The sequence below is a fragment of the Hermetia illucens genome, chromosome 4, assembly GCF_905115235.1.
Source record: "Hermetia illucens chromosome 4, iHerIll2.2.curated.20191125, whole genome shotgun sequence".
Lineage (NCBI taxonomy): Eukaryota > Metazoa > Arthropoda > Insecta > Diptera > Stratiomyidae > Hermetia > Hermetia illucens.
The window spans coordinates 104,286,154-104,300,144 of NC_051852.1; the positions used below are offsets into that span (position 1 = coordinate 104,286,154).

Genomic DNA, 13,991 nt, shown 5'->3' on the forward strand with positions numbered 1-13,991 from the left:
ACTGGCCGGATCCAGAATCGCATATTCCGCCTTTTAAGCTTCGACGAAGTCGCAAAGTGTGTATGTTATATTGCTGACGAGGGATGTTAGCGCACAGAATGGTCATTGGAAGTCCCTTGTTGATGAGTAATGAGATCCAAAAATTAACATAGATCGCTCCAAATGAGAACAGTTTCAACCAAATTGACCACGTATTGATCTAACAGCTGAGGGGCAATATCGACTCGGATCATCTACTCGTTGGCAAGGAAGGATGTTACTCGACACCTACTTGCATTCTCGGCAATATTATTTTTCAAAACCTGTTATAGTAAATTTTATTAAATGCAGAAATGATTTCCACCATTACCGACGAAAAGGCAAGGAGCCTATTATGGAAGAAATGGTCCGTGTAATTGTGTAATTGTTAAGAAGCGGATGAAAGGAAGGTAATCCAACTGCCCTAAGCAATTCATCAACGTGTGCTCAAGGTCGGCGATAAGGAATCAATGCCTGCTGATTGGCAATGAGACGTTATTTGTCAATTATATACAAGAAAGAAGATGATACCCATTATCATCATCATCAACGGCGCAACAACCGGTATCCGGTCTAGGCCTGACTTAATAAGGAACTCCAGACATCCCGGTTTTGGACCGAGGTCCACTAATTCGATATCCCTAAAATCTGTCTGGCTTCCTAACCTACGCCATCGCTCCATCTCAGGCAGGGTCTGCCTCGTCTTTTTTTTCTACCATAGATATTGCCCTTATAGACTTTCCGGACTGGATCATCCTCATCCATACGGATTAAGTGATCCGCCCACCGTAACCTATTGAGCCGGATTTTATCCACAACCTGTCGGTCATGGTATCGCTCATAGATTTCGTCGTTATGTAGACTACGGAATCGTTCATCCCCATGTACGGAGTCAAAAATTCTTCAGAGCATTCTTCTTTCGAACGCGACCAAGAGTTCACAATTTTTCTTGCTAAGAACCCAAGTCTCCGAGGAATACACGATGACTGCACACATGACAGCATTGTCTTGTACAGTAAGAGCTTTGACTCTACGGCGAGACGTTTCGAGTAGAAAAGTTTTTGTAAGCTGAAATAGGTTCTGTTGGCTGACAACAACCGTGCGCGGATTTCATCATCGTAACTGTTATCGGTTGTGATTTTCGACCCTGGATAGGAGAAATTATCAACGGGCTCAAAGTTGTAGTCTCCTATCTTTATTCTTCCCGTTTGACCAGTGCGGTTTGATGTTTTTGGTTGGGTAGTTTTTGGTGCTGACCTTGCCACCATATATTTTGTCTTGCCTTCATTGATGTGCAGCCCAAGATCTCGCACCGCCTGCTCGATCTGGATGAAGGCAGTTTGCACGTCCCGGGTCGTTCTTTCGAAGATGTCGATATCGTCAGCATAAGCCAGTAATTGGGTGGACTTGAAGAGGATCGTACCTCTTGCATTTAGGGCATCCGTTTATCGTAGGCCGTGGATGATGTAGAGTGGTCTTGAGAGTGATCCTGCTGCTTCTATCTGGCCTCGCACATTGGTCAGGGTCAGCCTGTGCCCGTGTGCAGTTTACCCTGCCATGCTATCATAGGCGGCTTTAAAGTCGATGAATAGATGATGCAACTGGTGTCTATATTCCAACAGTTTTTCCATCGCTTGCCGCACAGAGAAAATCTGATCTGTTGCTGACTTGCCTGGAGTGAAGCCTCTTCAGTATGGGCCAATGATGTTGTGAGCGTATGAGGCTATCCGACCTAATAAGATAGAAGAGAATATCTTATAGATGGTATTCAGCAACGTGATACCTCTATAATTGCTGCACGGTGTGATATCTCCCTTTCTGGGCACAATTTGATGAACCACTTGGTGTAATTGGTCGCCTCCATATTAAACCAATTCCGCTTTAATTCCATTGGCTCCTGGCGACTTATGATTTTTAAGCCAATGAATTGCACGAACTGTTTCGTCTGTACTTGGTGGTGGCAGTAATTGTCCGTCGTCTTCAGTTGACGGGACCTCCAACTCGCCGATGTTCTGGTTGTTCAGTAGCTCATCAAAGTACTCAACCCATCGCTCCAATATGCTCATTCTGTTGGAAATCAGATTTGCCCCTTTGTCTCGGCAGGATGAACATCCTGCTGACTTGTTGGTAAAACTTGCGCGCCTGGTGCCGGTGCTCCCTGTACTTTTCGAGTTCACAGACCTGTTGGTTCTCTCAGGCTTCGTTTTTCCTTCTGTGAAGTCGCTTCTCCGCTCACTGGAGTTCGTGATAAGTCTCCGCGCGTACCCGCGTCCTTTGAGAATGCAACATTACTCGGTATGCAGTATTCTTCCGTTTCGTTGTTAGCTTACATTCATCGTCAAACCAGCCGTTCCGATTCTTTTTGCGGCTGGGGCCAAGTATGTTGGTGGCCGTATTTATGATAACGTTCTTCAGGTGATTGTGAAGATTATTTGGTGATGTTTCATCTCCAGAATCTCTGTTGGTTGCAATTATTGCGGCATCCATATCTCCCCTTATAGGTGTTGCAGAGGGCTGTGTTGTGGATGGCTTCAGTGTTAATTCTCACCTGATTGTCAGAGGGGATTCTGGGTGGTGGTAGGCTCCGAGGGATCGTTCTACTGTCTCGTAGAAGGTATCCTTCTCCGACTCTGCAGTCTCCTTTGTGAACCTTAAAGAGGTTTATATTTTTAAATTTACCTTGCAAGCACAGAGTGCCTAGTCTTTCGCTCAAAGCCGATAACAGCAAGTTTCATTTTATGGCTGACTAAGAAATCTACACATGGTTTACTGGATGGCTGCTATAATATATGCTGTAGTGACTCTTCTCCTGGAAACCGGTCCCTGTCCAATGCATCTCCTGTAACGCTACTACATCAGCCCTATATCGGGACAGGATATCGGCCAGCTGCTTGGCAGCTCCATCTCTGTACAGGGAGCGCCCCTTTCATGAGAAAATGCGCAAATCGTTATTCTTTTGTTGTTGCCGGGTTCGCCGTTGTGTAGTTAATCCAGTCCGGGGGTCCTTTTGTGGCTTCGTAACAAGTTCTTTTCCGTATAGGGTTGTCAGCCCTACCTTCTCTTCTACTTGGAATAATAGTCAGCATGCGCATGTTACGGTGATTAGTCATTTCATCCACAAGAGAAGGAATTTCACCGGATGTGATACGGTTAAGAACCCTATTGAAGCGTTCTTTCCACCGCTTTGGTTGCTCCTCGGTCGTTAACGTTCTCCACAGGATTGTCGAAAGATTTTTGAAACCATTGCGTTCTGTTGCATCTTCCACTTCCCTCGGGATTTCGCTCGGTATCGGCGTATCCATTTCCACAATTCTGCAGTCAGCCAGATTTTATTACACTTTATGTAATTTAGGACGTGGTCGACGGCCCGCGTAGCACCCGAAAGACAACGATCTATAGAGCTATCTTGTCGAGCGGCAGCTGTACAAACAGTAGATATTGAGCTTCGAGGGTCGCAACTCTCCAACCCTGCAAAAAGTGATGGACGCAACTCGCAAACGATAGTGATGGTGACAACTTTTAAATCTATTGCTGAACAATCTCTTTGCTTGTACGGTTCACATGACATGTCCGAGCAGCGATCACAGTGTCAAGGCTTCCCTGACCGAAAACTTGCAGTCAGTTAGAAACCGGCTCCCAGGCCAAGGGAGCAGAGAAACAGATTTCATTAGATTGGCAACAAAAAGAAATACTTTTGACTTTTTCTATATTCTAAAGTGTTAAAACAACAAAAACATGCTCAATTATTCACTGTAGAACTTATGCGCTTCTCAACATTCTAAATGCTTTTTTAGGGTTTATCTGAAAAAAAATGTCGAAAAAAAAATAAAACATACTCTCCAAGTTGAGGATTTTGTCAAATCGAACGAAATTTTGTACAATTTGAAAAACAAAAGATTTCAGGACGCTCCGTGATTCATGGTTGATTTTTCTAGTCATAGCCATGAAGAAGAAATACCAAACAATGCACGGCTGTTTCGTTCGATCAAAAGCAAATAAATCAACTCATTCGTTGATTTTTCTGCATATTCCCTGATGATGTGAAATGATATTTTCCGTAACATTGACTGCAGATTCCAATGGACTTGGCATGATTATACGGTGCATTTTTTCTGGATTTGAGTAAATGTATGGAATAAAAATTCGACGACATAGTCTTGCCCGACAAAGAAGTCAATAGCTGAAAATGCCTTTTTTGTACCCCAAAACCATTCAAGGCCCGTGACATTTTTCCTAAACCCACAATTTATTTCGACTTATGCCAATAATTCAAGCGAATGCTGCAATACTATTGTTCTGCGGCTGCCACAATGACAAAATCCCATCGACTTCTTAAGTGTTCAGCGATTTGGTTTTTCCCATTTCCGTTAATCTTCTATTATTTTATTCAAAACTTGTTTTGTACTCTGCGCCGAGACCTTCGTCCATTGAATGTAGAATAAACGCTGTACAATCGCTCGCTCGTGTTACAGGGATGCATTGGAGAAAATGAAAATATTTGACTTGATTCTAGTTAATTGTAAAATAAATTCATTTACTTAAGAATAGATAAATGCAGTAATCACTACGTCGAGATTATTAATTTTTCCTTGGGGTACAGAATGAACTCGTGGTGCAAACAGGTTTGGAACAATAATGAATAAATGAATTTTTAGTTATGTACAAATGCAAAAATAGTTAACGAACCAACGCTTTGACGGCTCAATGGGCGCAGTATGAAAGCGATAGACTCTCGATCTCGTTGCTCAATCACTTGCACAGTATTAAGTGTGGTGATAGTGAAACTGAAGCACTGTCTCAATGAAAATAAAACGTGGGAAAGAAAAAAAATAATAACAAATAGACTGTATGAATGCCCTATACTCCACAAAGGAGTGAACAGGAAGCAAACAATCAACTCTGAATTGTGTGAATCGATCAAAACTCATTCGGTACATACATACTGTATTTTCTTTATTTTTATATTTTTTGCGTATATACACTTTTTTCGTTTTTACAAGTTATTTATGTGAAGAAATTGTGGAGTTAGGTTTGTATAATAGGAATGTTGGGGGAATTTGTTTCATATTTAAATAAAACATTTTCGATAGAAACTGAAGTTATGAAATTCATCAAAATTGGGATATTAATTGATAGAATGTTTACTCTGATCATAATTATACGTTGGAATTAAATTAAACTTTATTTTATAGTTAGATCTTCTTTTGTAATTTCAACTCAATAAGAAAAATAAATAATATAAATGCAAATCTGATCATTCCTCCTTTGTTACAAATCTAATAAGAGAGGAAAGGAGAATAGTTCTTTCGTTCCATAAGAACAACTAAATACGCTAAATTAAAGTTGAATATGCATATATATTAAATTAAATGTTGAAATTTAATATATTTCCGGAAATGCCTCAAATAATGGTTACCATCAGAAATACCTTAGAGGACGTTTAAAACGACTTTAATAATTTCCTTTTGAAATTTGTAATTATAATAAAGACACTGTGTCCACAGATGATTTCATCATAGCGAATATAAAAAAATGGAAGCATTTACACTTTTTGTGCTACTTTTCATTTTAACAACCAATTTGAATAATAATTCAATAATAGTAAAGAATTAGTCTCATTATTATTTAAATCTACGCTGATAACGGTGTAGTTTGTTAAGGAAAACCGCACATTATACAAACAAAAAATTTCGAATTTGATCACAAACAAAATATTTTAAAATAAAAAACTGAATTAACTAGTCTACAATAATTTTAATATTCGAAAAACTCCGAAAAATCAAATATCACTGCCAAAGGATTTTATTAAATATATTTCTTCAAAAAAGAATTTAATTCATAAATTGTATTTTTCATTATTTGTCAAATGATGGTGATTTAATCAGAGCTGCATGCATGTTTCAATGAGATATAAGCGACTCCAATTAAGCTATAATCATTCTTCTCCGGAAAATTTGGATCTAGGCTTGATCTATCGAAAAGTAAATGCTGGGAATTTTTATTGTTACAGACTGGACGCAAGCTAAAAATGAAATATAGTGCATCCATTTTCAAAAACAAAAGAAAATAAATCTGTTACTAAACGAGTTACATTTCAATTTTGCCGGCAGGATCGTGTCTATATGGCTAAGCAGGTTATTGCTTAAAATATATGGCCAAAAGTTGAACATTGCTAGCAGATAAGAAACAACAGTCGAACTTTTTTGAACAACGCCCAATTGAATTGGAAATAGTTTCCTATTTGAACTCTCTCTCTCTACCTCTACCTATAAATCAATTTCAGCAGCAAACTATTATTCCACAGTGCATGAATTAACGAATACAATATGTATTTGAGAAGACTAGCCTAAGTGTGCGAAATATAATTTTGGCTCTCTCTGATTCTCAACATCCGATTTTTAATACACTATTAATTAGAAAAAAATGTTCTACATTGAATTCGCCCATGGACAATCTGCTAAATTACGAGCGAATTCAACTTAATCTCGGACTTTTCTTTGAAACATAACTTACTTTTCAAATGTCAATACATTTTGTTCATTATTTATAAATATCATTCTAAGCTCTTCTGATCACCTTATATATTCTTGTTCATCTGTGTAGTCTTTTTATAGATTATCAGGCTCTACAAAGGATGCTGGGAACAATCCGGTTTTATTTGTTCGCGCATGCGTTCCCTTATACCAGCCGTCCTTTAATTTTCGGTGCACGTAAACGATATCGCCAACATTCAATTCCAATTCAACGTTGCTATTGGGTGGATAGGAAACGACACATTTAAATCGGCTAGAACTGTAAGAAAATAGGAAATCGATCAAGCTTATTCCGAAATACATTGTACTCTTTTAATTTCGGGGATACTAATTTTATACACTGTTAAGAAGGTCATAATCATCGAATGTAAAAATGACTTGAACATTTTCAAACTGACATATTTTAAATAAACTTCTAACACAAGCTTTCTAAAATAGTAATTATTTTCCTCAAATATATTCATGCTATAAGCCAATATCTAGATGAGAATATTCCAAAAAAAGGCTTAAAACTAAAAGATTGCTTTTTAACGAACGACAATGTCTATAGGAAAGTGATCCAATTGGATTGTTGCGCCTTACGTCTTAGCACCCTTAACTTCTCAATACACTCCTTCCAATTTCCTGATTCTCAGCCAGATATTCGCTTATATTAAAAGTCACCTCAACCACCTTGGACCTTTCCCCAAAATTTTAAAACTCATTTCCATTTAAATACATTTCAACTTTTAATGTAGTCATTTTATAGTATTACTAAATGATCATTCAGTGGTGAAAGGATAGTATAGGTCCCAAGGCAAAACGTGGATTGGTACCTACTATGGAGCATAAAACCTAAGAAACGCCTGCTGAACCAACACCAACTGCTTTACTACCAAAACCTATCTCCACCTCCATGTGGTGACCGCTGGGAGTTCTTTCTTAACGAAAAGCTGCAGACGGAGAAGGATGAAGGCGAGTCTCCCGCGCCTAAAAACGGGGCAAATTGTACCAACCAATTCTCCAGGTTGTTGGTTGGGTAGGGCTGACAACCCTACACGGAAAGCCGAAGTTACGAAGCCACAACAGGAGCCTCGGACTGGATGGAAAACATAACGACGAACCCGGCAACGACAAAGGAATAACGATTTGCGCATTTTCTCATGGAAGGTGCGCTACCTGTACAGAGATGAAGCTGCCAAGCAGCTAGCCGATACCCTGTTCCAATATAGGGCTGATGTAACAGCGTTACATGAGATGCGTTGGACAGGGGCCGGTTTTCAGGAGAAGAGCCGCTACACCATATATTATAGCGGTCATCCAGTAAACCATGGGCTCGGAGTAGGTTTCTTAATCAGCCAAAAAATGAAACCTACTGCTATCGGCTTTGAAAACATAAGCGAACGGCTATGCACTCTGCGCTTACTTGACAAATTTAGAAATATAAGTCTCATTAATGTTCACGTCCTACAGAGGTGACTGCAGAGTCGGAGGATACCTTTTATGAGGCAGTAGAACGAACCCTCGGAGTCTATCCCAGATATGTTATCAAAATCATACTTGCGAATTGTGACAGCCAAGTAGGACTCCGTAACCCATATTCAGGCGATACGCTGGCTCCCATAGCTTACACTAAAATACAAATGATAACGGACTGCGGATTATTCAATTAGCAGTGTCACTCGGAATGGTTGTTGGAAGTACCTGGTTTGCACGGAAAGCGGTCCACAAACATATATGGGCCTCTCCAAACGGGACCACTTTCAACCATATTGACCACGTGTTTAACCAAATCCGCCACCTCTTAGCCTTGATGACTGTTGGAACATATAGGGGGGCCAATATAGACTCGGATCACTATCTCGTTGGCATGCTGCTCTGAGCTCGAATAACAACACCATCCAGAATCCCCTCTGACAATCAGGTGAGAGTTAACCTTGAAGCCATCCACAACACAGCCCTCCACGAGACCTATAAGAGGGAAATGGATGCCGCAATAACCGCAGTCAACAGAGGACCTAGAGATGAAGCATCAACAAATGATCGTAATAATCATCTAAAGAACGTTATCATTGATACGGCCACAAACACACTTGGCCCCAGCCACAAAAGGAGTCGGAACGGCTGGTTTCATGATGAATGTAGCTAGCAACGGAACGGAAGAATGCCGCATACCGAGTAATGTTGCATTCTCAAAGGACGCGGGTACGCGCGGAGACTTATCACGAACTCCGGCGAGCGGAGAAGCGACTTCACAGACGGAAAAAGGAAGCCTCGGAGAACCAACAGCTCTGTGAATTCGAAAAGTACAGGGAGCAACCGCACCAGGCGCGGTAGTTTTACCAACAAGTCAGCAGGATGAAGCCTTATACACCACGATGTTCATCCTGCCGAGACAAAGAGGGAAATCTGATTTCCGACGGAATGGGAATATTGGAACGATGGGTTGAATACTTTGATGAGCTACTGAACAACCAGAACATCGGCGAGTTGGAGGTCCCGCCAACTGAAGACGACGGACAGATACTGCCACCCCCAAGTATAGGAGAAAGAGTCCGTGCAATTCATCGGCTTAAAAATCATAAGTCACCAGGAGCCGATGGAAATATTGGATGGATTGGTTAAATATGGAAGCGACCAATTACACCAAGTGGTTCATCAACTTGTGCTCAAGGTTTGGGACAGCGAATCAATGCCTGACGATTGGCAACGAGGCATTGTCTGCTTCATACATAAAAAGGGAGATATCTCACAGTGCAGCAATTATAGAGGTATCACGTTGCTGAGTACCATCTATAAGATATTCTCCGCTATCTTGCTAGACCGGACAGTCTCATACGCCCAGAACATCTTTGGCCCATACCAAAGAGGCTTCACTCCAGGCAAATCAACAACAGATCAGATTTTCTCTCTGCGGCAAACGATGGACATCAGTTGCACCATCTTTCCTCCACTTTAACGCCGTCTATGATAGCATAGCCAGGGTAAAACTGCACACGGCCACGGGAGAATTCGGTATACCGACGAAATTGATAAGACTGTCTAGTCTGACCATGTCCAATGTGCGAGGCTAGATAAAAGCAGCAGGATCGCTCTCAAGATCATTGGACATCAACCACGGTCTACAAGGAGATCATGCGTCCTCTTTAACCTGGCCCTCGAGAAAGTGATCCGTGATGCTGAGGTAAATGCAAGAGGTACGATCCTCTTTAAGTCCACCCAACTACTGGCCTATGCTGACGATATCGACATCATGGGAAGAACCACCCGAGACGTACAAACTGCCTTCATCCAGATCGAGCAGGCGGCGCGAGATCTTGGGCTGGACCTCAATGAAGGCAAGACAAAATATATGGTGGCAACGTCAGCATCGAAAACCAACCAACCAACATCAAATCGCACTGATCAAACAGGAAGAATAAGGATAGGAAAATACAACCTTGAGGCCGTTGATAATTTCTCCTATCTAGGGTCGAAAATCACAACCGATAACAGCTACGATGATGAAATCCGTGCGCGGTTCTTGTCAGACAACAGAGCCTATTTCAGCTTACAAAAACTGTTCCGCTCTAAACGTCTCACCATAGGGTCAAAGCTCTTACTGTACAAGACAATGATCTTGCCAATCCTCATGTATTCCTCGGAGACTTGGGTTGTTAGCAAGAAGAATTGCGAATTCTTGGCCGCGTTCGAGAGAAGAATCCTCCGAAGAATTTTTGGCCCCTTACATGAGGATGGACGATTCCGTAGCCCACATAACGACGAAATCTATGAGCGATACTACGAACGTCAAGTTGTGGATAAAATCCGGCTCAATAGGTTACGGTGGGCGGGTCACTTAATCCGTATGGATGAGGATGATCCAGCCCGGAAAGTCTATAAGGGTATGGTATAAGGTCTATGGTAGAAAAAGAAGATGAGGCAGGTCAGGACGCCAGACAGCTTTTAGGGATATCGAATTGGTGGACCTCGGCGCAAAACCGGGATGTCTGGCGTTCCTTATTAAGGCAGGCCTAGACCGGATACCGGTTGTTGCGCCGTTGATAATGATGATGGTGGAAAGCACAGTGTCGCGAGAGGGAGAGGAGTACTTTCCAGAGTCCCACCATCTTACTTAGCTTAGCCCCAGAATATCCAATTTATGTCGCTGGAATTCTCGCTCAAATTGTAGAAAGCGCCGCCATTCTGAAGATTGCTACCGTTGTCGAGGAGCGTGCGTATGTGAGTTCAGTCCCTATCCGAGGCATTGTTTACACTCGGTAATAGAGGCAATAGAGTTTCAAAATTTGCAAGTTGCTAACCCATAAATTTCTATGCTTTTTAGTCGCTCCTTACGCCAAGCAGGGAAGGCTTTGAGGCCCAAATCCGAGGACCGAATAAAATTCAATGAATTTGACCTATGTGGGTCAATGTGATTATTCATATAATTACTTATTTCTATGTATTTAACATAGAAAACGTTGATTAAATCATTGATAAATCATAAGATATTCTTACCTTTCTCTTGAATGGGACCCATGTAATTTCCCGCCATTTAGAGAGCTATTAGTTATTTGTGACGAAATTGTATTCGCATCAAGACTTTGTGACTTGCGATGATGAATTACATGAGCGCCAACTTCTGATGCACACTTTTGATGGCTTTGGATAATCGACTTATGTTGAACATTTAGGTTGCCCTTGTTCATAGGATTCAATGAGTGATTATCTTTATCCTTATGTCCTCGAGAATTATTTGTATCACTGATTTGTCGCATACTGAAAGTGGCATATATAACGGTTTTTACTTCTACATGTATGTATTTTATATTCTATTGTTTCCTAACTTACCTCTGTAGGGGTGCTCTTTCTTTATGGCCTTTAATTCGCTGCGACCCAAACAATGCCTTGGAATTACTTGACGAATTTGGTGCACTTTCTACCTCCAAAGGGAGACTTTGAAGCAGTTGACTTGGACATGAACCCGACCTGAAGGAGAACGTTTAATATAAAATTGTGTAAACACAACTGACGATAGTCCATACCGAACGTGTATATGATGAGACATCGAATGGCTATGTTTTGGCTGCATCAATGGTTGATTAGTTGAGGTATCTTCAAATACCGGATTATCCATTGAATAAGTGCACTGATTCACATTCGAATTTGGTGGAGACTTTGATCGTTTGATATTTGTCAAGCGCTTCATTAAATTTAGTGCGGTAGACGGATTTTGTTCTCGTTTTTCTTTGTCTTTCGTGGGGTTTTGCTGGGAGACATTCGTTTGCGGTGAAGATTGTGAATGTTTAACAGCCGAATTGGGGCAACTACTTTCGTGTTTTGGCGTTGTGTTCGTCGATTTGGTTTCATTATTAGCTTGAGAGGGGCCCGTTGTAAATCTTTTACTAAGAAATGCTTGGAAATGAGCTTTAGCCCACTCCGAGGACGCAGACGTATTTGTATTGCTTCGTGGCGGTAGCTCTGGGGGTGGGAACCCTGTCTGAGTTCCTTGATTGTTTGGATGATCATGCGCACTTAGTTGTTGTAGCGGAGGAGGTGTTGTTTGAGGGGAATGTAATGGATTTTGTGTTGTTTTCCGTTGATGGATGAGTTGTTGCTAAAAATATTCAGATATGGTTCATAAGTTACAAATACGTTGATTTGATATTTGAAGTGTACCTGATCTCTATATCGTAGTGGAGTAACATAGTTTCCAGGAAACACACCACACTTTTCGGCCCAATTTTTCCCTTTGTACCAACCATCTAAACAGCGTTCAGTCACGAAATAAACGCCTAAAGGAGAATTATAAATGACATAATTTAAATCATATAAACGAAATTTGTATTGTAATAAAAAATCATAGAAACTCTACTCACATCCTTTTTTCAATTCCAATTCATCACTCTTTCGTGGCTTATAAGGGTATAATGCAACATATGCCCATGGCAGGCTCGGTTGATTGTGGTGCATATTTGACTTAAGTACATTGGCACGAGCAGTAGATTGTGTTGAAGATACATCTTGAGATTGACTGCAGTTATTGGCACATTGAACTTCTGTTGAAATCGTTTGTTGCGAACTTTGTTCGGTTGGCTCAGGTATCGTTAGAATTTCAGCTGAATGGCGATTAGATTGAACTACACTTAAATTTGTGTTTGCTGTCAGTGCGTTGAGTGAATGTCGTTTTTCTTTCATGTCATGTTTTGTGGCAGGATTATTTTGTGGTGAATTGGGTTTTGATGTTGGACTGCTTGGTATCGAGTTCGTGCTTGTGTTGCTACTACAAGTCGAATTTGGGCTAGTCGTAGCCATTGAACTTGAATCACTTGTGGCACTTTCAAGCGGAATTTGCGGGAGAATTCTGGCTGATGTAAGAGCAGGTCCACATGAAGATTCCATTAATTGCTTCGCTAATGCATTCATCTCTACGAAAGCAATTGGGAAAATGCCGATGCACGACCCAATGCACCCTTCTGCCCAATTATGATCAACTCGACGTAAAACGTTTATTATAGTTCCCTTTTTGAAAGTAAGGCAACCTTCTTCTTCATTCGGCCCCATCTTAAAATCGTACAAGGCCATGCATTGTGGGACGGGTAATGGGACGATAACCTAACCAAATGATTAAGTAAAATTTGAATAGTTTGAAATATTAATAAAAACTACCTGTACATAGTTCATGGGAATAGCACCTTCCCGACCATTTATTTCCCCAACATACCAATTCACATCAATTTTTCGTTTAAGTAAAATAATATCACCTTTTTTAAAATTAAGATCTCTGTAAAAGTACAGAACATGAAGTAAATATTCCATACAAAATTAAATCTCTCTATCTATACAACTTACCCAGTCTTTTTCGACGTAAAGTCATACAGTGCAAATGCGTGTGGAACAAACCAGGCACCTGCACCGGGTTGTTCATTTTGGCATCGCCCTGGTGGCACGCCATTTGTCGACAACTTTGTGCTCTCCTTTATTTCAAAATTATTTATACCAGTTACTATTGCATTAACATTACTATTTATAGTTGGACATGCAGTTTTTGTTGCGTTATTCTGATTTTGTGTGGCATTTTTCATTCCTGAAATGAGAGGAAATAATTTGTTTATATTTTGCGTCTTTTCAAATTTTAGATTATGTATTTTTTTTATTATTAGTTAACGCAATTTTGTGTAAAAGGCAAGTAATTCAGGGGCAAAAGTCTTGATGAGCGATCAATTTTAAATACATTGTAAATTATCCCAACCCCAATAGAGTTCTTCGTTCGAGATTGTGTTATCCGTCCATGCAGACAGGAAAAGGGAGAACCGTTAGTCTGAGAACCTTGATTTTGTTGATCTTAATCATTCCCACTCTATTTGCCTCCATCTCGGAATTCAGAGTCCTTCAGCCAAGGTGATGAGAGAGCAAGCGAATGGCATCAATGGACGCCAGATGGTTGAGGAATGATGTGATGATCGATTGAAGCCCTCCACG

The 13,991-nt window shown here is 40.7% G+C and overlaps 1 protein-coding gene across 1 annotated transcript in view; it reads right to left on the reverse strand.

Annotated features, from left to right (window-relative positions):
* Positions 1 to 5,752: 5,752 nt before the first annotated feature.
* The window catches only part of LOC119654472 (E3 ubiquitin-protein ligase SH3RF1), a 31,992-nt gene continuing 23,753 nt past the window's right edge, over positions 5,753 to 13,991 (reverse strand). Inside the window, exons 3-10 of the mRNA XM_038059890.1 lie at positions 13,362 to 13,596; positions 13,179 to 13,293; positions 12,389 to 13,124; positions 12,189 to 12,304; positions 11,555 to 12,126; positions 11,361 to 11,498; positions 11,028 to 11,288; positions 5,753 to 6,810 (exon numbers count right to left, since the gene is read on the reverse strand). Coding sequence (XP_037915818.1) covers positions 6,627 to 6,810; positions 11,028 to 11,288; positions 11,361 to 11,498; positions 11,555 to 12,126; positions 12,189 to 12,304; positions 12,389 to 13,124; positions 13,179 to 13,293; positions 13,362 to 13,596 — 2,357 coding nt within the window. The 3' untranslated portion in view covers positions 5,753 to 6,626. The remainder of the gene's footprint in view (positions 6,811 to 11,027; positions 11,289 to 11,360; positions 11,499 to 11,554; positions 12,127 to 12,188; positions 12,305 to 12,388; positions 13,125 to 13,178; positions 13,294 to 13,361; positions 13,597 to 13,991) is intronic.